The 24601-nt window shown below is 39.9% G+C and overlaps 1 protein-coding gene and 1 long non-coding RNA gene across 3 annotated transcripts in view; both read right to left on the bottom strand.

Moving 5' to 3' along the window:
- The window catches only part of LOC134157717 (uncharacterized), a 339144-nt gene that overhangs the window by 136917 nt on the left and 177626 nt on the right, over nt 1–24601 (bottom strand). The window lies entirely within an intron of this gene.
- SLC5A7 (solute carrier family 5 member 7) lies at nt 1969–23783 on the bottom strand. 2 transcript variants are annotated; one of them, XM_062606915.1, is made up of 9 exons: nt 23284–23783; nt 22108–22330; nt 17509–17622; nt 14667–14822; nt 10793–10941; nt 7062–7205; nt 5011–5164; nt 3894–4111; nt 1969–3141 (listed from the first exon to the last, which is right to left on the bottom strand). In XM_062606915.1, the coding sequence occupies exons 2-9, from the start codon at nt 22283–22285 to the stop codon at nt 2518–2520; spliced, it is 1737 nt and encodes a 578-aa protein (XP_062462899.1). In that variant the 5' UTR covers nt 22286–22330; nt 23284–23783; the 3' UTR covers nt 1969–2517. The 2 variants fall into 2 exon arrangements, with proteins under 2 accessions (XP_062462899.1, XP_062462900.1); XM_062606916.1 differs by lacking the exon at nt 23284–23783 and adding an exon at nt 23168–23273.

Genomic DNA, 24601 nt, shown 5'->3' on the forward strand with positions numbered 1-24601 from the left:
AACCATTTTCTACTTTTTGAGAATTTGAAAAGCCTTTACATTTTTATGGTAACAAGGAAATAAAATATAAAAGGAAAGTTTTTTATTTTTCAGTCAGATTTTCTTAAATGATTCCAGATGAATCTCCTTCTCCTTTCCTTCTCCTCCCACTAATGGACATTTTGCAATAAATAACACCAAAATGCTGCTGTATTCAAGGTATATGGCCACTATGCAGCATCTCATAGTGAAAATCTGGGAATTCCTTGACAAAACTGAGGTAAGGGAAAATTTTTTAGGAAGACCTTCAGGTGGCTGTAAAATGGGATCCTCTAACAATTAGGAACTGCAGCATAAGGCATGGGCTTTGTAAGGAAGCAAAACCATGGCTTGATATTTTCTCATAAGAAGGGATTCAGGCTAGTGGATTTCGGTCAGAAATGGATAATAATTCAGCAGTGGTTCTGTTTTCCCCTCTTTTTCTTCCAGATAATCTCTTTCCTCTTCTCTTTTCCATAGTTCATAGGTTAAAGAGTAGTGCTGGGCTCGTATCCAGTTTGTGAGATCCTCAGCACCCTGAATTTCCTCAGTGGCTGGTTCAGTCACCCAGCAGGAATTTTTCCTTTCTTAGCTCTATTGTCTCTTGTGGGTTTTAGTGCAGATCCTGATTTTGATTCCCTCCATTCAGAAGACACTCAGTATTTGTTAGCACAGTAGTATGATTCCATTCACAATCATATTCAGAACTGAGATGCAGTGTTATTTTAAAATGTAATGTATGGAGAAAAAAAAAAGTAAAAACCTCTAAAATTAATTTCCTCTATGTATAAAATATATATATGCTGTTGAAACTCCACAAAAGGAGCAAAAACATATCTAAGGATTCAACCTTGTGAATGTTTATGTTTACATTGAATGCACAAGTTGATGGCTTCTTCCTTTAGCAGCAAAACCTATTCTTACATCTCCTATCCTCCAGTGTAATTCCTCATGCTGTGAACGTTAAAGAAAAATATTCACCAGTGATCAGCAACAGGAAGATACGTGGATTTCAGCTGAACATTTTGTGTCATGAGTAGATATTAGAAAGAATTATTGGGGCATAACTCTTAATTGTTCAGAAATCTAGCTATTGGATCACCTGCTGTGAAAGGCACATACCAATGGGTACAGACACAATCATCTTGGCCTTGGGCAAATGGAAACAACATTGCATGTTCCCTGCTGGCCAGGGCAAAGTTGGAAGAGGTTTCACCTCCCTGCTTTGCTGTTTCTGGCCAGTGATGCCATTCATGAGTAAAGTCTCATCTGTGCCTGGCCTCTGCTGGTGCTCTGCAGAGTCACCATGAGGGCCCAGGAAGATGACTGTAAATGAAGGAGTTCAGCATTTAGTGGAAGACACCACTGTGCCTTTCACTATGCTTGTGGGTTTGTCGTTCAGTTCCCCTCCAAGATACTACTGCTTTTGGAGATGAACACTTACAGACATGGAAATCTGTCCAGCAAGCCTGTTTTTCACATGGGAAATCAAATTTTTTGAGAAAATGTGATTTTCCATGGAAGATCTACACTTTCCAGAGCAGTCTCAGCAGGACCAACCCAAAAGGTTTTTTAACGTCTTTAAGAATACTTACTTTTGTTAAATTAAACTTAGGAATTTTCCCCATGTAAACCCTAATTACCCTCATTTTCAAGCCTTCTTGACTCTACTTGCTTTCCAATATTTGTTCCATTGCTGCAGTTTCTTGGTGTCAGACTGCTTTGCTCAGTGTTCATTTTTGATAAGTCAACATAAGGCTTCTTTTCTCAACACTGAAAAGTTCTATTTAGCTTATATGAGTTCAGTTAGTTTTTCACAACTGAGTTTCAGTTCTCATTATTGCTTTAAAAATTTTGTTATCCTCCATTGGTGACAGCCACTAAGCACAGGAAGAAAAGAACACCTACAGTAACATACTTTGCTTAATGTTGGCTTGCATTAAGTATAAGATAAGATTTGTATTATATGGATTTCTTCATAAGGAAAAAAATGACCAGATGAAAACCCCAGGGAGGTTATTGATCTGTCTTTGCTCAAGCAGCTAGTACTTTAGTAATAAATCACTTATAACTCTGACAATATATTTTCACTTAATGCCAATAAAATGTTGTGACTGATAGTATTTCAGAGTGACTGTATTATAATCTCTTCACACTATGTCCTAGCTATATAACTTGCCCTTTTTCTGCTACATATATTTTCAATTGTAAATTTTTTAAATTTTTTTTATTTTTTTTAATTACACAGTATATAATTCTGGGTGGAAAGAATGGGTCTGAGTATATCTTTTGGTAAAAACTCTATGCTCTAATCCAACATGTTAGATGATAGCAGAAAAAGGTTCCTCCCATGGGATGGTCCTGCTCCTAGAAACAATTTAAAGAATTGTGCAGTGGCATTTTAGTACCAGTTCTTGCTTTTCTTCTGATAAAGTGTCTCTTACTATTATTTGTAGAATATCCTGATTTGTGTTATTTTGCCTGGGTCTACCAGCTTTGTTAATTGTCTTCAGCGTTGGACAGCTCTGGACTCGAATCAACGTAATTGAAGGCTTCCTTGTTTGTGAAAGTTGAGCTCAAAGTTAGACTGTGTCGTGGATTCACAGGTGCAAGTTCGTTTAATACAATATTGTCACTTTTTACAAGAGTCGCTTTGTCCATGTGTTCTTTACTGTACCTGGCAACAACAGCATCAAGGAAGTCCAGCTTCGGCGGCAAAGTCCCACTCTCAAATAAGTATTTGGCTAAATAGGACACTATAATGTTAGTAAAGAAGGAGGTAAGCATAGCAAGCGTTTTGAATGGGAATCGCTGAATATAGATATTATTTTCATCTGGATAGCAGCCAGGGTAGTAGATCAAGGGCTGAAGGTAGAGGTATGGTTCTCCTCCAGTTATTCTGAGAACAAGGCCAAATAAGTATCCTGCAATGGCACCATAGGTATTGGTTCCTTTAATAAACAACACACACAGGAGCTGAGGGAATATGATGATATAGACAAGGTCAGAGCTGAGGTACCACAGGCCATACACGGAGGAAGCTAGCAGTGCCATTGCTGTTGCTGAGGCTCCAAAAAGAAAAACAGTGATTCTCATGACCCACACAAGTTCCCTGTCTGAAGCCTGCAAAAAAAGGGCAGTGTTAGCTGTTTTTTCAGGGCAATGTATGTATACCTACATTTCTACACACAGTCAATGTAGATAATGCATTGTGAAAGGAAATTTTGCATGACATTCAAAAACATTTGCAAATGAATCTCTGTCTCTATCACTATCACCCTACCTCCATCTCAAGTGCAAAATAAAAAAAACACAAGGGTTATGGTTGTTATTATCAAAGTCATTAATCTTTGAGTATTAATCTTTGAGCATAAGGAAACATTTAATAATGTGTCAAAGAAAAAACCCAACAGCATATTGCTAAAAATAACTTTTAAATATAAGCACAATATGGCTCATCTATAAAATCTGCATCAGAATTTCTTCTCTATTTCCTAAGAAAAACTCAAACTCACTAGCCCATTCTGTTGTCAGATGATTTCCTGATAACACAATAATTCAGAAAGTTGTCTCATATTGTTATAGATTTAAGAAAAACTTATGGTTGCAGCAATAATTAGAAGTTGTTTGGATAAACTGCAGTGCCATGAGAATTCTTGAGAGCTGCCTTCCCTGAGCTAGCTGTTTCATCCCTGTCATCACTTACAACCATAGGTATTTTTATGACTTTTAGTATATTCAATACACTATTAGGAATGAAATGTTATACTTTTTCTAGTCATAGGCAGGAATGTGAAAGGAGTGTTTTATTATGAAATCAGTTAAGGTCTCACTTAAAATTTTCTCTAACAGTAAAAATGAAAATATTATCTCACATTTTGCCGAAAGGAAAGCTGGTAAATATTCCGAGCAAACATGGAACTTGCTGATAAAATTGAAGAGTCAGCTGATGACATCACGGCAGCAGATACCGCACCGAGGCCAAAGAATGAGATATAGACTGGACAAAGGTACTGGAGCACGATCGGTAAAATCATATCTGCTTCTTTTTTAGTCATGGGGTCAGGGACACCATATTCAGTCTCATTCCAAGCTGCAATATGGACACCGATATGTTTATTAGTCACATCAGTAGTCATCAGCTACAGCATCTCTTGACTTCATGTGTAATGAGATATTCATGTTGCCACATTTTCATTCACATTCAACAATTAAACTGTTACTAGGGCCAGACTGATGACATTTCAGAGAGGCAGTGTCCCACTGGTTTCTGCTAGGCAGATTTCATTCTGCTCAGCATTTTTCCTTATCTCTAAGCTAAGTCTGACCACAGCCTGTGGTTATCCAGTAGGAAGTTTAATGTTTGCATTGCTCATAAATGTTGTTTTCTTCAATAAAGCAAGTCTGGGAACCATGTTTGTATGTGATGTGTTAAGCTATTCTCTTGGATTACAGACTCAGAACTCAAAGCCATGTGTGGAACATTTCTAAGACTTTAGCTACGTGTTCGCTCTGCTAGGGATCACCCTCACTATGACAAAGACCTTGACAAGTGTGTCAAGTGTTTTGGTCACAATAAGAAAATCCTGCTAAATCATACAATCATTTAGAATCATTTAGGTTGGAAAAGACCTTTAAGATCATAGAGTCCAAATGTTAACCTAACATTGCCAAGACCCACTAAACCACGTCCCTAAACACCACATCTACAAAAGTATAAGTACCAGAATCTAACTCAAACAATAAATATAAATATTACATCTCCAAGTACATAGTGTGCAAAATGAGTTAATCTCAGCCACTAGAGTAGGAGCAATTCTCCCTAGGAGGGATATTCTACAATGTTATTTTTCACTCCTGTTGAAGAAGTCTTGAGTTGATTAATGATGTCACCTGGCTAGATTACATCTAACACAAGCTTTGTAGGATTTTCACACATTTATTGTACTATTCTTTTTATATTTACTCTACTGTTCATTTTTAAACATTTACCTGTAGATGCTCCAATTGCACCAATGAGTATTGCAGGAAGAGCCATCACAATACAGCCAAAAGCAGCCAGAAATGATAAAACTTGAGCATACGTGGCAGAAGATGAGGAGAGAACTCGCTGGAAATAAGCTTGCCATGGGATTCCTCCTAAGGTCTGCAAATAGAATGGGCAGCATCCCATCATAGGGGGTTAAATCTGGATTTTTTTATATTGCCACATAAAATGAGGCAGTATTACTTGAATGCTGAGTGACATGTTGCCACTCTTTCATTTATTTACTGAATATCAGTCAGTCAGTAATAGCTGCAACTTTCATTCTCACAAGTAATGTCAAACCTTTGTAAATCCACTTCAATCCCATTATTTTAGAAAAGTTATTCCTTTGTACAGTTAGTGACAACACTTCGCACTTATACAGTCTCTGCAATCCCCAAGTATTTTAAGATGTATAAGTACTTGACACAGCCTTATGAAAGGTTATAAAATAAACTGTCATATTCATATGTGAATAATTTGGCATCCAGTACCCTATCAGTGTGAAAATGAGATTAGTCTCCAATAGGATTTGAAAGCAGTATTTTATCTTCCTTTATGAGTATGTGTGGCCTTCTAAACACATTCTGTATACATTAAACTCAAGAATCTGAAAAATAATGTCCTACTGTCTTAAGCAAATATACCAATAGAAATTAAAGATGAAGTAGTAAAAGAAAGTTTCCTTTCATGGTGGCAACCCTTCTCCTTTTATTGGGAACATAATAGTGAAGATCCTGATTACTTAAAATTATGTCTACAAAATACGACACAAAAGAGTATTATCAAAGCTTGGAAAACCAAGTGCTAACAATTCTGTATTGAGAGTAGGATTTGAATACTGTCCGCTAAGTAAATAAGCGCCTATTACTTAACAGCATGGAAAGGAAAGAAACCAAATTGCTCGCTAAATGTGCACGGCACAGTTCTTCACACTAAATGAGGCAGGAGGCATTTGGACCAAACAGTGTGTATGCAGGTGTTTCATATATTTTTCATGCACACAGAGGGACCAAATGAATGCTTCACAGAAACCCCTGATTTTGCTTGCTACTTATGACTGTTTTCCTTTGCAGTTATAATAATGTTCCTTTAACAAAGCTTTCCAAGCATGTGTAAATTTCCTGAGCTATAATGAAACAAACATGATGAAAAGAGAACGTGTCACAATTTGGCAACATCAGAGCTTTCCTTTAGTCATCAGCAGAGATTAAACCTTCAGGTTTACCAGACAAAATACAGCTGCTTGAGCTAATGTCATACTTTGGCTCTCTGAAAATCTCTCTCTAAAAAATTTGAGCTGGGGAAAAAAAAAATAATATTTGAATAGCCAATTACCAGAAAACTCTGAAGATTTTTGGTTGAGAGTATTTAAAAAAAAACCCCACCATAACCCAACCCAGAGAAAGGATTCTCAAAGAACAACATGATAATAAAAATAGTGGAGAGTTGATCAAAAACAGTGAGAATAAAAAATGTTAGTGTGTGTTGCTAGATCATCTAATGGAAAGTACTTAATAACCACTGATCCCATGTGTAATACATAGGTATTAAATAACGAAAGCCCTCAGTTCAGTCTGGCATGTGTGCGCTTTTGAATTCATCCATATGTCCATCTCTGCAAACCTTTTCTACATCACCTATACCTAAGACATCTTTAATCATTTGTATAACGTATTTATTGCCTTCTGCAATATATAAATTCCTCTGCCAACAATGACATCAGTGAAGTGTTAGCTGCGCACTTTTAATTAATTTTAGTATAAGTCAACTCTGTCAGCCTGATGTTATTTAAATTGCATTCTTGGCAATGCTGACTTTGACAGATGTGCTACAATATTCTACTGGTATTTCATTGAAATCATTCAAATTTGCAGAAATATTGAGCAGGAGTCAAGAGGGTAAAAGTTTTCAGTTTGCTGGAAACTGTTAACTAGACTCTATTATTTTTCAGCTGTCAGAGTAAAACAGTGTAAGTGCTTAAATGCTTCATTCCTTCATACAAGCACTTACTTACCAGTAAAAGGAAATTGTCCAGCCATGTGTAAATGTCAAGTGAGTTGATAGATCCAAGCCAAGGTGCTTGATGCACATGGTGCACAGCCGTGAGCCCAATGTCTGTCACTGCAGGATGGGACATTGCAAAGGGTACGCTGATCCACTGTAACCAAAGAGAAACACTTTGTTCAGGTCTAAAGGAAGCATTATAAAACTGTAAAATTTTAATATTAGCATTGGTCTGGTGCTGTTGGTGAATCCCATCTCTCTTACTCCAGAACACTCAGTGTTACAGGACTTTTCTGACTTGAGGGTAATTTCAGTCTGGGCTCTTGATGATTTTTTGTCTCTTTGCTTTTGATGTAAGCCAGAACATCAGTGAAGAAACCTGCCAGAAGGTTTGTTTCCTTCCCCAACTGACTGTGCATTTACTTGCCAACTCATTTTTCAGTGGTGTAATGTATGAGGAGAACCTCAGCAGCTCCTACTGAGATGAAAACCAGGCTTCGTGCTATATGGCACAGACCATCACAAGCACAGCATCCTTAAAGATCCAATGATATCCAAACCCATACAGATAACCACAATGCAACTCACCACATTTAAGTGTATGGGGTAACAGAAGCAAGGAGGGGAGAAATCAGATATCTTTCTCTACTTTATTGCAATAATTGCAATAATGTGTGAAGAATATTATGCAGCACTGCGTGTAATTGAGGCTGGTTTTTTAATTTATCATATACCATTGTATTCTGTTCTCAGTTATATGTTAAACTTTGCCAATTTAAGCCCTTGGGCAGAAAGATTCCCTTCTCACTCTCTGCTTGGGCTTTTCTGGGAAAGATAACCAAAATTTTTCAACTGTCTCCAAGATATTTTGAGGGGAAACATGAGCATATTGTCAAAATTAATAGATAATACTGTTGAGAAAATCATAGGGAACAAGGGTGTCAGATGTATTTTTTTATTCTTGTTTTTGAGTCTCAAATCTCAAACATGTCCAAGTGATAAGCTTCTGAAGAGCTCTAGTTTGCCTATACTCACCTGGGATGTTCAGTAGGGTAAATTTGTAAAGGTCCACCTGTGGCCATCCTGCCACAGCCCAGGATTTAGTAGGTATTGTATTGCAAATGCATTATGAGCTTTTGTAAGTGATGTGTAAGTGTGTTTTGTAAGTGTTTTGCAGAGCTGTTCCCAGGCTGAAAGTCAAAAACACAGCACAGTACCAGCTGCTAAGAAGGAGAAAAATGGCTGCTACTGCTGAACCCAGGGCAGTAAGCCATTCCAGTTCCTGACAGTAACCTAGCTTTTTTGTGGTCTCAAGGACTACCTCTACATTAGTAAATAAAACAAGTCAAGACACTTTCTCTGGCTCTGCAGTTCACTGGCATGTTGTGGTTTACATCCATACATCTAGACTCCTTTCACTGCCAAACCGCACAGTGCTTAGCTGTTCCTTGGAATTACTTGGGAAAATACTAGTTGGAGCGTGCCAAAACAGGGCCAGGGCTATGTTAACAATTAAGCACTAGTAATGATCCTGTGTTTTCACCCTGGCACTGTTTAACTTGCTTAACATAGACATAGACCAAATTTCTTCACTGAGCCTTTTCTAACTGAAATAGAAAATTCGATGTTTTGAATGGAGGGCAAATAAAACCAAGGCTTGTGGACGTGAAGCAGAAACTGGGACTTTATGTTGGAACTTGAAGCTTAGGGGTAGAAGTAGCAGGAAGCTAGATGGACTTGGACCTCATGGGGTTGGAAACCAGAAAAAATGGTGGCAGAAAATTGAGAATGGGTAATTAACAATACAGCTGAGATGAAGAATCAGTAAATAGTGGGGATATAGTGCAGGATCAGGGAAAGACTTACTGGACAAGATGAAGAGCTAGGAATTGCAGGTGTGAGAACTGGAGAGTGAGGAGGGAAGGAAAGAGACTGCATGCAATTATAAGGAGAAAACCAGGGAAGTATGTAGAATGGTTGGGGTAGAAGATATGGAAGCCTAAGGAGGAAGCTGTAGCTGAAATAAGGAGCCAGGGTAGGGAACAGAAGTGACTAAAACAAGCATCTCCTCTTTAGTAAGGAGCAGGAGAGGAACAGACATGAGAGGAATAAGCAGTACAGTGCTGTGACAGCACAGAAACTGCTCCAGAGCCTGGAGGAGGAGCTGTGATTACCTGGGCCTGTAACATTTTGTGCTTTGGTAGTGTCCTGTCTCACTTAAAACTGTCTGACTTAGAGAACTACCATTTAGATGCTATCTGAGGCTTCCATCTCCACTGATGAATATTGAATATGGTTTCTTCTATATGACGTTATTGCTATTTATTCAAATGAAAAAATACATAAAGAGCCAAACCTAAATTAAAATGACACAATTAAAGCTATGGATGTATTTAGAAAACTGCTGTGCAAGCTTCATTTGCCTTCCCCTCCCTGAGAGGTTCATGCTTCCCTTAATACAGGATCACATATTGCTATTCCCATGGGATCAGAGTCTTCAGTAGCACATGAGTTCTTTTCATCAGAAAAGCATTTTTATTTTGATTTATCCTCAAATCTGGGAATTTCTGTAATGCATGCCAACTGTAAAAACTGAATGTTTCACAAACATCAACATGCATGTTAGGGAAGGAGACTACTTTCCCCACTGTGCAGATGAAGGACAAATGTATAAGAGAAGAAGATTTGGAATAACTTCTCACTTGAGGCAGCCAGCTGGAACTTAGATTTAATTTTTCAGGGTATTTAGCACGATTCCCATGCAGTCAGTTAAATGGGGAATGCTTAGCACTTCTGCAAATAATGCCAAAGGCCTCACAGTAGGATGCCACAGAGTGAGGATTCACACAGGGTAGGTTAGTGACCACCTGTGTGAGTACTGGTGAAAGCAATTTCCCTAGAGCTGCACAAGAAATCCGGTGAAAGAAGAGAAAGAACTCAGGGTCCCCAAGGTGCCATTCAGTTTCTTCATCTTGATCCACCCCATTTATTTCAGCCTGTCTCAGTTCTCTGCACACCTGTGACCATCTATTACTGCCACTAGCAAACAAAGTCAGCAGCTGCTTTGATTGCATCCCTGTGATCTGAGCCCTGTTGTATTGATATTTTTAGAGTAGGGCTTGGAGAACAGCAGTAAATAAAATCAATGGCTACCAACTAGTGTATCAGTGATAGCTGATGAGAGGGTATTTATACCACCAAATTCAAACAGCAAGCAATATGGTGAGACTTCCTATACTGTGGTCTCCAAGCATGGTGGAGGGAAATGAGGGAAAAATCAAGAAGGTGATTTAAAGCAGGTGGCTAAATAAGTTGTGCCGGTAGGTGACAGCTACAGGAAAGAGAAGCCGGAGAGCATCAGCTATGCAGGTCCAATGCCAGTGTTTCTGGACTGCATTACTGACTGCTTCATACCTCTGATGCCTCCTTCCACTGCCTGTGCCACAGTCCTATGGACAGATAAGGAAGGAGACAGCTCCAGTCCTATTCTTGAGTTAGATATGTACTCAGCAGGAAAATTGCAGGAGTGTTTGCTCTATCAGACTAGTTGATAGAATCAGGCCTCTTGGTCAGCATTATTGTTAAAACATGGGCTGTACTGTGGTGTAAATGAAGACTCTAAAGTCAAAGCTCTGTGAGTGGAGATACTCCTTCTCCATGCCTTCAGTGAAGACACAATTCCAATGTCTCGGCAATCATCATAATCCTGAAGAAAGAAGGAAAAACAAAAGATAAACTTACCAGTCCCAGGAAGATGCAGAAGAGCTGAACTACATCAGTATAGGCCACAGAATAAAGCCCTCCCACAAGTGTGTACATAGTTGCAATCAGGGCAGAAATAATGACTGAAATATTGATGTTAACATCAATGATCACACTTATAGTGGCACCTGTGGGGAAAAACAAAGCATTATGTGTTAGTGTATGTCTCGGTATGTCTGATGAGAAGGCTCAGTTTTGTTAAGTTGCATATACAGATGCTGGTCTGACACTGCAACAACATGAAGATATTCCCCTCTTTATCTTCTGCACAGCCCTTAAGTACCTTTAAAGTGAGGGAGAAAAGTGTTGGTCTAAGTTTAGCATCTGTCATTTTGCAGGTTCTCATGAAATAGAAGACAGAAGGGTCCCAACAGCCTTCCTTTACATTGTTCAAGCTCTGTAAGGACTACACTTGTTCTACCAGGGAAAAAGCAGCCATGTACAGACAGCTAAACTCTCTGAGTGAGTTGCAGACACATGGGTACAAGTGTATCGCTGCAGTAAAAGCTGTGCCTGTGGAAGGTCTGCTGCCATATATCGCACCCTTTTGTACCTCACTGATGCTCCGAGCTGGCCCCTTTTGACAAAGGAAGAAATGGTAGAGGAGGCATCAGCTATAGCGGCTCTTCACTGGAGTCTCTCCAGTACGTCCACATCACATGCATTGAGCACTGGATACAGCACACCAAATGTGTCTCAGCAGTCCTGAGGGCACATAGCTGGATCATGGTCCAATTTATTGCTTTCTAAGACTCCTGGGTCCTTTTCTGCAAACCTGCTTTCCAGCTGATCAGCCCCCAGTTTTTGCTTGGACATCATGTTTTATCTCCCCAGGTGCAGGGCTTGGCATTTCCCTTTGCTGAACTTCATGAGGTTCCTGAGGGCCCATTTCTGCAGCTTGTTGAGGTCCTTCTGAATGGTAGTACAACCATCTGGTCTATCAGCAGCTCCTCACAGTTTTTTTCTGCACACTAGCTGAAGGTGCACTTGGTTTCATCAGCCAGGTCATTAATGAAGGCATTACACAACACAGGACTCAGCAATGACCTCTGGGGTGCACAGCTGGTGACTGGCCACCCGGTGACACCCATGCTGCTGGTCACAGCCCTCTGAGCCCAGAAGGTCAGCAGTTTTCAGTCTTTCTCACTGTCCACTTATCTAGTTTGTACTTCATCTGTTTGTCTATGAGGATACTACAGAAGATGGTGCAAAAAACCCCTTTTGAAATCCACAACATGCCCTGCTCTCCCTTCATGAACCAAGCTAGTCAGCTCATCATGGAAGATTTCAGGTTGGTCAGAATGAATTCATGCTCATTCCTCCCAGTCCCCTTCTTGACCATCTTTTGCTTGGAAAGTAGTTTCCAGGAGTATTTTCTCCATCACCTTCCCAGATACTGAGATAAGGCTGACCAGCCTTTAGTTCCTGGTATCCTCATTATTGAAGATGGGATATTGTTTTCTTCCAGTGCTCAGGAGCATCTGAAGGAGGACAGTCTTCAGATTACTGAGACTGTCCTTGCCATGCTATCAGCCAGATCCCGCAGCATCCACAGGATGCATCCCATGAGGTCCCATGAAACCGTATCTTTCCAGTCGATTTAAATGTCTCCTAACCTAATCCTCCTCCAGGAAACCTTTCTTGCCCTGGGTTATATTAGGTGATTCCTGAAAGCTGGTCTTACCAGCAATGAATGAAGAAGAGAAGGCACTGAGTACCTCAGCCTTTTTCACATCCTTTACACCAGTTCCCTGTCCCATTAAACAGCAGTTTATGTACTTGTAGAAGTCTTTCTTGTAGCTCTTCATGGCCAGATTCAAATCCAGATGGACTCTGGCCTTTCCAAACCCACCTCTGGGTGATTTGACAGTGTTTCTGCATTCCTTCGAGGTCACCCGCCCCTGTTTCCACCTCTTGAATGCTTTCTTTTTATGTCTGAGTCTAGTCAGGAGCTCCTTTTTCAGCCATGCATATCCCATGCATTGTTTTGCTGATTGTCAGGATGACTGTTCTTGAGTTTGGAAAAGGTGATCCCTGAATATCAATCAGCTTTCCTGTATTCCTCTTCTTTCCAGGGCTGTCGCCCATGGGATCAGTCCAAGCAGACTCTTGGAGAGGCTATGACCTACTCTCCTGAAGTCCACTATTGCGTTCCTCATTTTTGCCTCGTTCCTTCTTTTCATAACGCTGTACTTCACCATCTAATGAACATTGTAACCAAGTTTGTCTTTGACCTTTACATCCCTAACTAGTCCTTCCATGTTTGTAACAGGTTCAACAGAGCACCTCCCTTGATTAGCTCCCTGATCATTTGTGTCATGTATTTGTTGTCAATGCACTCAAGAAACCATGCTTGTGCCCTCTGGCACTGCCCTTCCAGCAGCTAGCAGGATGGTTATACATTTCCCTTAGGTGAATTAGCTATCTCAAGGGATTGCAGTGTTTAAAAAACATGTTCAAAAAATCCTCTCCTTATAATTAGGATGATTTCAAAGAAACATTTTGCAACGACTTTCAGTCCTTGCAGGTATTGTAGATGGATATTCTTGGCCACATAGGTGGAAGAGTTCTGGTAGTAGAACACAACACGATGTGTCATATATAACAGCTGCTGAGAGCTGCCAGGTTTGTTTTTTTTGGGATTAAATATTCATCAGTGAGGATAGGTATGCAAATTAGGAGGTATAATATAACTAGATTATTCATGGAGTAGTTAAAAGTCAAAACCTTCAATGACCTTTATAATCATTGACAGTCTTTAACCGTAAGATGTTAATATAAACCTCCTAGAAAGGTATTCACACAATTTGCTTTGAAATATCACAGTTTAGCTTGTCCTCAATCAAAAAGAAAGTATATTCCAAATACTCAGAGTGTTCTTCAAGTTATTCAACTCCTATCACCTCAGCATGTAGCTTGTTCTTAGTCCTTTAAGGGTTTTGTGACAAAACTGTGGTAAACAAGCTCCCCATTGCTTTGCAGTTCATCAGAGCACAGTTGGAGAGTACCTTCAAAGTTTATTTTCTGTTTAAAATAGCTTGTGCTAGAAAACATTACCACATGCATACACACTATAAGAATGATTAGCTGGTAAAAGTCAATTATTGGTGCTTCAACTCAAGGGCTTTCTCAGGTCTTGAAGGGATTGCTAAATTCAGTCCTGAAATATAATTAAACACCCTGGAAAGTGATTTTTTTTTTTTGTCAGGACTGGATGAGTAGTTGGGTGATTTTCTATTGAGTCATAGTTCAAAGAAACCTCTAAATTCTTTCTTGAATCCCAAGTATTTCCTTCATTTTGTCAAGTAGAAAGCCATTTAGAATTGAATCATACCTCAATTTATTGATCACAGTCTGTTTTACTTCTGTTATTTGTGCTGTGGAAAGTTCCGTATATGCGCATATCATATATGCAAAGGATGTTTTGTTTAGATGCACTGGTGGTAATGTTTCATATCCTTAAGGGAAATCTTGACTGGCTTCTGTGGTCTCAGTGATGTAAAAGAGAAGCTGGGTCAGCCTTGACACAAAAGGGACACTTCAGACATTCATGTTCATGTCATCTTCACAATTAAAGGAAATTTGTTGCTAGAGCTTTTAATGCTTTCTGATAAGGAACAACTTAAAGATACTTGAAAATGAATAATACCTTGTTTGTCTTTCCATTTCCAAAATAATTAATGGGGTACTATTACCAGGTTCAGTTACTAGTTAGCATAGGGCTGAGAGCTGTCGCACTCTGAATCATTTGGCTGGGAAAGCTAACATTTGAAGCCAGGATTTTAATGCATTTCTGATTTTCTTAATCTTTTCCACCTGTGATAAATTGATATGTGTACTGTTTGTTCCTTACCTAAGGCAGAGAAGATGGCAGCAGCCCAAAACATTTCTCCCATTAAAGCTGGAATAAACAGTAGCCCTCCCATCCTTTTTCCATAAAGCTGCTGAAAGGGGTCTAGCATTGTCACGTAGCCTTTGGATCGCATAGGTTTTGCAAAAAAAAGGCCACCTACAAAGAAAAGTAGCATATGACACCAGCTGTAGTGGAGAAATGCATTAATGGTAAGGGATAAAACATCAATTGTCAGTTAAGGGTACAAAAATATCTGCATTACCATTTTGTTTTCTTTTTTCTTTAAGAAATAAATACAGTTAAAATACCTTCTAAGAACTCTTACTCTCTTACTTTACATCTGTCTACAGAGTTATGTAAACACACCTACACCATTAATATCTATGGTCTGATAATGAAAAATAAGTTTGTCTTAGTTTGTCTAGTTCAGTTTACTTAATCTGTCACTATGGATGCTGTCAGATATTTGTCTAATTTTGGATCTACCTAAGGGAATGGCTTTTCTACCTAGAACAGAATTCAGCATGAATTTCACATGGTCCTACTCGAAAAATGAAACTGTCTGGGGTTCCCAGATCAGAAATATGAGTCCACACATGTGTTTAGTGCACACACAACAAATCTGATTCTTTCAGGACAGTTCAGATTTATTATGTGTGCTTAAATCAACCTTACTACACCTGCAGGGTAGGTCAGATACCTTCTAGCCTCTGCAGGTGTTGGGCTTCCTCAACATTTGTCATCCACTTATTTAACTTAGACATATTCAGGAATTTTGGTATATCATAATTCTGCTCTGGCTGGCTAGTATATGGGTTGGATATGTGCATTAATGTGCAAAGGCCTCACCTTTCTAATGTACAGTCCTCAGTCCTCAATTTTTTCTTTTTGGTTAAAAAAAAAGACATAGCCCAGGGAAGCTGAAAGAGCCCTTGTACGAAAACCTGTGTAGCTGAGATCTGCACATGACAATACCTACTTCTGTAGACTTCTACCACAATAAAACTGCTGAAATGCAATGTATAAGATACAGTAAAAAACACTGGAAGAACAGGCAGTTCTAAATAAAATCCACTGTACAGTATCTGGTGACACTTACGTAGGTTCTTCATCACAAGATACATAACGTATTTACTGTATTGTACAGAATATTTTCCATGTTTCTATGTATTGCCTTATACCACTCATATTTCTTAATTTCATTAAGTTCCTCAATGGAAGGTGTCTGTTTACCAATCACATTCTATTTATACTGCTTATATTAAATCTGTCCCTAGGCAGATGCAAAAACCCTTGGGCATTTTTTTACTGTTCTTGGATTGGTCATGGATCCTGTTCCTATTCCACTTGTTATGTCATCATTACAAAAGACAACTAAAAGAACAAAAAATGTTAGTGGTATTATGATCTATTAGGATGTCCAAGCATCTATCAAAGGAAACATGAGATATTCTAACCTTTAAAACTAAATTGCTTTAAAAACTAAGGAAAGTGGTAAGCAGCACAACATTAAACTAACAGGGAGATTATATCAATCTTAAATCCTTAAGTCTGAAACAGGAATATCTCTTCTAGCCTTGAATTTATAATTTTGATTTTTTTTTTTTTCAAAGAAGGATAAACAACTCCTCCCCTCAAACCTGCAGGTACAGATCACTCCTACAGAAATGCTTTCCTCTCTGTACTCTACAGAGTAATATATGATGCAGACTTCTCTGCAGAGGCCACTACAGCTTTCCAGGAAAAAAAGGCTGTACATCTAAAACCAGCTGGAAATGAGGGAAGGGGCTAACTCAACCCCTGCTGGGCTATTATTAATTTTTGTCAATTTTACAAAGGCTAAGAGTCAGGAAGATACTTGTGACTATGACCCTAACAACCACTTCATGAAATTGATGGATCCTGACCCTCCTGACCTTATAATGACATCAGCTGATCTCCAGGCAGACATCTACTATTATTGTTTTCCTTACAGGAAACAGAGCTGCTCTCAGGGATGGGAACTGCTACTGGAATTGGAGCTGGCCTCTCTGTGGCACATGCCAGAGAGGAACATCTATGACGAAGGAGGTTTCTGCCTTCAACAACTAGGACATGGCATAGGAAAGCATTTTCAAGGGGAAAAAAGAGTCAGGAGGGAATCTGCATTGTACAGGAAGAAACAGAAGGGGCAAGAAGACCTGATAAGTAACCAAGGGAAACAAAGGGACAGACTAGGTGGGAGGGCCATGAGAAAAGACTCAGTCTGAGAGGTCAAGTATTATTAAAAAGGCTAATACATCAGTCATATTAATGAAAGATGAAAAACATAGGATCTTTTTTGTAACGGCATTCTTTTTAAACAGTTTAATCAGCAGTTGCCTTGGGGACATGATCTGTTCAAATACAGAGAGATGTAGTTGACAATTTTATAGTGTATTCATCATGGCTACAAGGCAATGTTTTCATTCCAAGTTGCTCCACATTTGAGACACAGTAAGAATTTTTGAATTGTTATTATTTCTGAGACTATGTTTCAGGAATTAGAGGCCACAGCATTAAAAAATTATAATGCTGCCTGTATTTTACACTCTCACCCTGCATATAGCAGGATTGTGTCCTCCATAAATCACTGTGGTTGTAATAATCAAGAAGGACTTGCCAAGGCATTCAGGTGACTTAAGATATCAAATTATTTATAGTGATTTTCTCTTTTTCTTTTTAATAACCAAACCTATCAGCAGAAGAGATCCAGTTTATCTTAGTCTACATTTATTAGATCCTAGTTGGTTCAATTTAAATGATGGACTTGTCATCAGAACTGCTTAAAATGAGAGATGATTAGCTTTAGTTCTTTGCTTACCTAAAATCAGACTAAGGGAATATCCAATAGGTGCCTGAGCCCAAGCTAGACCATAGCCTGGGACATACACAGCTTCTGCTGTCCCGTTGATATAACCTCCTCCAACCCATGTGGCTGAAAAAGAAGAGGTGGAAAATTCTTTAATGTGCACAAAGCAAGAAATAATCCCATGTTGTAGAATGAAATTCTCATCGCTTGTAATATTGCTAATTTTATTATATGTACTCTACAAGCACCAAACATGGAATTCTTATATAAAAGATAGTCCTAATTCAAAAAACTTAAGCATACAATTTAAGCATACAGAAAAAGAAGTCAGACATACTGAGAGAATCATCCACTTTTTACCCACCCTTGTGTCCATGTTTGCAATTGCCCTGGCCCAGGTGCAAGACCTTACACTTGAATTTCATGAGGTTCACTCAGGCCCACCTCTCTAGCCTGTTAAGGTTCCTCTGAATAGCATCCCTTCCCTCTAGAGTATCAGCCTCACTCCTCATCTCAGTGTCATCTGAAAACATTCTGGGGGTGCACTCAATCCCACGGTCCATGCCCTTGACAAAGATGGTAAATAATACTGGTCCCAATAAGGTCCCAGGAGGGACACAGCTCATCACTGATCTCTAGCTGGACATTGAGCCATTGACCACTGAGCCTATGCCCACCTGGGATGTGTGTTCCCTGTTGTGTCTCAAGGAGCATAAACTTACGGAATAGGTTGTAAAGACCTGTATGCAATAACAAAGATAAATACTTAAGGAATTGTATTTGTCTCTTTCCCTGGAAAAAGCATGAGCATGACTACTGCATGAACGATACCCACTTCCAGATGGAGAATGTCCCATAGTCAAGGACAGATGTCCAGCATTGCTGCAGCTGTGGTGAAGAAAGCTTCAAGGTCTGGCATCAATTTGCCTGGGGTTGCTACTGAGGTGGTGGATGTTCTCCAAGGGGCTCTTGGACATTATGCCTACCTCCTTTATTTTCTTCTGGAGGGGAAAAAGTCACTTCCCTTCTGTGTGATGTTGCCTAGGGGACATTGCTCTCCCCTGGCTGAGAACAGGAGCAATGCCCTATGGACATTTATTGCTGGGTAACATAGAATGGATTATTTAGCACTTATTTTCAATTTTATTTCTTGATTATGGGTTGAAAAATAGCTGCCAATCAATATTTCAGTACACATGACTGCTCTGGACACATCTTCCAAGGACCCCAGAGCTCTTGGAGGTGCTATATGGCTTTTTCTGAGGGGATGAATGAGTAGTCAGCATGTACATTGGCATCACTAAATACATTACAAAAGAAATAATGGGATATGATAGGATGGGATTTCAGCCTTAGAAATTAATTTGCTGATCCTCAGTTTGCTAAGCCACAATTTAAAGTTCATTTAATACCTTTTTGAGTAAATTTTTTTTTTCTTTTAGTTTGGTCTAAATCAGACAAAAGGAATATAAAATTTAATAATCTATAGAAACATTCATGTGGTAATCTGCTTTAATCTTCTCTTTGCCTGCCATCTGAAGGACCAAAACATACAGGAAATACCAACATCCATTTATAACATGTGCCCTAAAAAATGATCAGACACACACCGAAGATAGGGAGTGCAATTCTGCCCCTAGTTCATATGAAGAATACACGAATTAATTTCAGAGTTCCTTATATACAGGTATATATTAGAAAATCAGATTTTTTTTGGCACTTGTTTGTGAATGATCCCTTTTTATGACCCGTAAAATCATCAAATCAACTTATCAAGATCTGTAAAATGAAAAAACCTGACCTCAGGATTACAGAAAAGAGAATTTTGTAATATTTTTTTTTCCTTGTGGAAGGATACACAGCTCCATCCAACTAAAATGAAAAAAATTACATCAATAGATTGTTACTTTTTTGGTCATGTTTGTAAGCATTTGATTATGTCACCTCAAATATTTTCTTTGGGGTTTAAACTCAGTCACTGAAATAAGAATACACTCATGTTTGTTTCAGATACCACTTCTAAAGAATTTCACCCACAAATTATGGAATGCTAATGTTTAATGAAACATTTTAACTATAATTATATAAGAATGATACAGAGATTAAAGGCGCGTCTACTATGGTACTATGTTAGCTCATTTTAATATGAGCTGCTGTGATCCATCCCCAATTAAATCTTCTCATTCTATCTGTTTTGATAATTGCAGACACATGCAGCTTTCAACAGGCGTTATGTTAGGCATTTCAGTCACTAGTTGATACAACAGCTTCTTTAGGATAATTATATATATCCAAATATGTCCATAGCCATTACTCATAGGCAGCGCATTTGTTTTAAGGATTTTCAATGACATTTAGAAAATCAGCTACAATTAGTCTCTCATTGTGAGTCCACCCCTGTGAAGCCATGACACTTATGCTCTGAATTTTAATTTAAATGTATAGGTTGAGTTCTGTCATCCTCCCCACCAAGTAGCCTTAGAAATTAACCCCACTTTTGTAGCCAGTACCCATGGAACATGGTAGCATTTGTCTTGGTCAAGAACGACAGAATTAGGCCTTATCTCATAACCAAAAATACTTCATGTCTATAGGAACAATATCCTTTCTGGAGATCTTGAAGAATCTTTTGTTTTCTTTTATGGAAAAGGCTTTGCTTTTTAATTCGTGTTTGGACAAATAAAACTGAAAAATATAAAGATGATGTCGGACTCGCTATGCATCTCTGAAGGCATGGCTATGAGATACAAAATTGGCATCTGTCATTTATAAGAAGCAAATATGCCCTTGAATAATGCCACCATTTAGTAAGAATTACTGCAGATTTTGATCAACTTCCTTTCATAATTGTTTTGTTACAGCTTTACAAACTGAGTGCCCCAACCCCCCTCTCTGAGACAAAACTTGGACTAACCCCTGAATCAGTAGCCTGGTGCCCACATATGACTTAGTGTGCCAGGCATGGTTCCCTGAAACCGAATTTACTTGCCATACCAAGCTTTATTTACCCAATTTAAGAAAGGAGTAGGTGAGAAAGTGTGCAAACCCTGATAGTATAAAATCCATGAGTGTTTTAGCTGCTCAAATATCAGCCTGGTATTCCACCACAGGGATGATCTACTACCGTCTCTACAGCTTGCATGAAATGGAATGAGCGTATGTGGGTGTGGATTGTGGTGGCTACAGAAATTGCTTCCAATATAGAAAGCCCCAGTTCAAGTCTCATCTCTGCTTCAGCTGTTGCAAAAAATACTCCTGTGAAATAGGATTAAGGACATCAGAATTTGTGTCTTCTTCCACAAAAAAAGTCGTTAGTCATAACCATTAGAGCGGGGCATGCCTTGTTCTGGCTCCACTCCCTGATCTAATGATTACAGTTCTGTGGCAAGCAATTTCTCTGCAAAATATTCCAGTTACAATGCTCTTGAAACATTTCATTCAGCAGAAAGCAATCAAACCAGCTCTTCCTATCATATTTAATGTTTCAATAGCCAGTGGATATGTGATACAGTAAATTAAAGCAAAGTGTGAAAAGTAGAATAGTCTGTCTGCATTCAAACTTCACTTTTATAAACATTCTCTACTCCACATTCAAATATTGTCTATGAATGAGCAACATGCTCCTGAAGGGGACAGAAAATTCTCTTGATTAAAGAACGCAGAATTCTGGACCAAATTTTTTATGTGTCTCTTTCTGATTAGATAATTGTGAAACGAGAACAGGGCAAAACATCAAAACATAAATATAACCTGATAAATCCAATGTGGCAACGAAAGGGCTTTGCCTGAATAGGACTTAAAATAAATTAATTTTTAAAAAGTGGGGAAAATAGCCTAAATAAAAATGGTGGGCCAATTCATTCTTCTTACAATGCATTTTTCCCCCCATATCATACGTTAGCTGTTATACTTGAGATTTTGCATCATATTATGAGTATCTTGTTTACCCAGGTTCTGGGTAAACCAGACACCTGATTCTACTGGGTCTGGGAGCCAAACGGCACTGCTTACAAGATTAGTGAGGAACTCTTCCTTTACCCAGGCTTTTCTTACTACTACTGACAACAATGTATGATTTTGTCAGCCTGCTGCAGAACAAGTTAAGAGAATCCACAATGTAAGTTTGATGAAATCAGTGGAATTACAAGTTTGGATTTAATCCAGTTTTCTTTTAGAAATTTATTCTTAAGTGATGCTGGACATTCCCCCCATCTTTTTGTGTGTAAACTTTGTTTTACTCAGATTAAACAAAAATGGCTCACCATTTTGGACAGCTTTAACAACAACAGTTCTTTTAAAACTGAATTTCTTATTATCTACATAAATTCTATACTTTTGCCCCAAACATATTTATCTACAGATGAATATAAAAGCAATCAGTAAGAATTTTAATATATTCTTCCTTTCTGATTCTAAAATACCTGTTGTTATTACATAGATGCTACATCGGGCTGTTCACTAAACAATGTTACTTGCAGTTGAAAATAAAGTACATGTATCTTCACCATTTTGCATTGTTCAACATGCAGATTACACTTCTTCATTCAGATGGTAAACTGACAAGTTATATGCATGTTAGGGAAAAAAACAGTAAACGTGGTTTTTACATACCAGTCATTGTAAATCCGCCAACTAGCAAGCCAATGTCTCTTCCACCGACTATAATAGCTTCGCTGCGATCTCCTTCACTGCCAGTGTTCTTGGTTTTCCAAGCAGCCCATATCCCAACCGCCAGTATAGCCAGGTAGAATACAATTATGGCCACCAGCCCCTCTGCATGGAAAGCCATGTTGAAGTCCTGTCTGTTTCTTTGATTGCTATTTCATTCAGACCTCTGGAGAGAATGCAATAAGAAGTCTGCTTTTAACAAACCTGGTAAGATGCTTTTTTTGAATCAGTGTACAAAGAAAAGTCAAAAGGTTACTAAAGAAACTATTCTGGTGATTTTATGAAATGAGTATTTCAGATGCAATTCATACTGAGTTCACATGCCATTGAAAATGCCTGCGGAGCAACAAGCAATAACTGTAACCTGCTATTACAAAGGGAAATGATGTGGCTGAAAGCTACATGATTCTTGGAAATCAGTTTTTGAGCACTGAATTCTTTCAGCATCATCATCAAGTCCCCAGGGTCTGCAAATTATTCAGGAAAGAAATAGTTTTGTACATGCGATAGGATAGAAGATCTTGGTCATGTGGGCTGTTAGAAAAGTCTCTAGTTAGCAGGCAAGCCACAAAATTGTTTTAAGTTACTTAAGAACTATAGATAAGCAATAACTACAGCAGCAAAGCACATCTTTGAGTCTTTCTGTCTGAGTGCTTAATCTTTCCCCCTTCTATCGTCTCCCATATTTAAAAACCTGCTCTTTCTTTTTTTGCAACGTTTGACTGTCCATCATTGAAAGTACCAATCAATTGTCTTTCACAATTTGAGAAGTAAATGGAAAGCTCAAAAGCTGTCGAACGGCAGAAATCCTGAGGTATACGATTTACAGCGGGGGAGAGCTCCCGGGAGACACAAGCAACCCCCTACCACGCCTTCCCCGGAGCCCCACCAGCTCTCGCCCCGCCGCTCCGCGATCGCTGCCGCACAGCCGCGCCGGGACAGCCCATCCGCGCTCCCGACGGCTCCACGGGAGCCCTGCACGGACGGAGCCAGCCGGACCTACCGGGGGGCTCCGCACGCCGCGCTCCGCGGAGCCGCCGCGCGTCCCTCCGCGCCCGCGCACCCCCGCCCCTCCGCTGCCCGCCGCCCCGAGCCGTCGGGGAACGCCGCCCGCCGCACCTGCGCTCCGCCGCCGCGCTGCCCCGCAACCTGCGGGGCACGGCCGCCCATCTCGCGGGGCGGTGTCGGGGCTGAGCCGCGGGGGCTTTGCCCCCGCCCGGGGTTATGGTGAGGGGAGGAGGGTGGGGAGGCGCAAAGGCAGGATCGTCTCTTCCCTCTTCCCGTCACGGTGCACCGGGAGGTGATGCTGCGACGGGGGGATCGCGGATTAAAAAGAGGAAAATCCCTTTATAAAGGAGGAGGGTTGAGTGGGGTGAGAGGACCGTGTCCGTCAGAGCTGGGGGGAGGAAGGGGGATAGACGTCAGAGTGCTGGGGGACGTTGGGGGGAAGTAAGGATGACTCAAGGGAGAGTGATTGTCGTGTCATGGCAGGAAAACAGGGTTAGGAAGTGAAATTGGGGTGGAAAAACAAAAGGAAATGAGGGGGAAGAAAGGAAGGAACAGGATCATGCCAAACCCATGGGAAAGAGGAAGGAAAGAGCTGCTCAAAAGAGACGTGCTGGAAACAAGAGCTGGACGAACTGGGGGCAGCAGAGGTAGGGAGGGGGAAGGCAAACCCTGGGCTTTCATTGCCCTCCCTGGCACCATTTCTCCACCACCCTTGGGCCTGATACTGAGCATGCTGCAAGTCGAGGCATGCCTGTGAGGGGCTGGTGAGCATCATCTCACCCCACAGCTCCCTTCCAAATCTAGCTGAAGGTGCAGCCACGTTTTCCAGCAGCAGATTAGCTGGTGCTTGGGTAGTCTCCCTTTTTTGCCATACCCCTTATAATCCTCTCCTGCATGCAGAGCTACAGTAACACCAGCTTTTCCATGATGGCTCTTGCTCTCTGTCTCCAGATGGTGCTGGACAATGAACTTCTAAGTGCTGAGAATAAGGGTGTGCATGCAAAGAAGACCCACATGTGCCCTTGCACCAGTTGTACAAAGGGCTGAGCTGTAGCAATCACTGTCAGCTTTTCAGAGGCAGGTAACATGGGCCATTGACTCATGCAGGGTAGAAAAGTAGAAATAAAAAGCCCACAGAAGTATGGACTTGAGATTGGTGAAAGAACTAATTTAAAGCAGAAAGCAGAAATTCATTCTAGACTCAAGAGGAAAATTGTGATGTGGGAAGATGTAAAACCAGAGGAGGAAGGTGGCAAATCAGCAAAGCTCAGCCTACTGCAAGGAACAACCCAAGGGCTGGCACTTTCCTGCCTATTTTGCCAACTGCCTGGCCAGTAGAGTGGCTTTGGCTGCCTGCTCACTGAATGCTCAGCGTATCACACCAAGTGGAATGTTAGCCATTTATTATGCACATTAGATGCAATGAATT

The sequence above is a fragment of the Pezoporus occidentalis genome, unplaced genomic scaffold (genome assembly GCF_034315485.1).
Source record: "Pezoporus occidentalis ecotype Australia unplaced genomic scaffold, CSIRO_AGI_Poc_V1 ctg99, whole genome shotgun sequence".
Classification (NCBI taxonomy): Eukaryota; Metazoa; Chordata; class Aves; order Psittaciformes; family Psittacidae; genus Pezoporus; species Pezoporus occidentalis.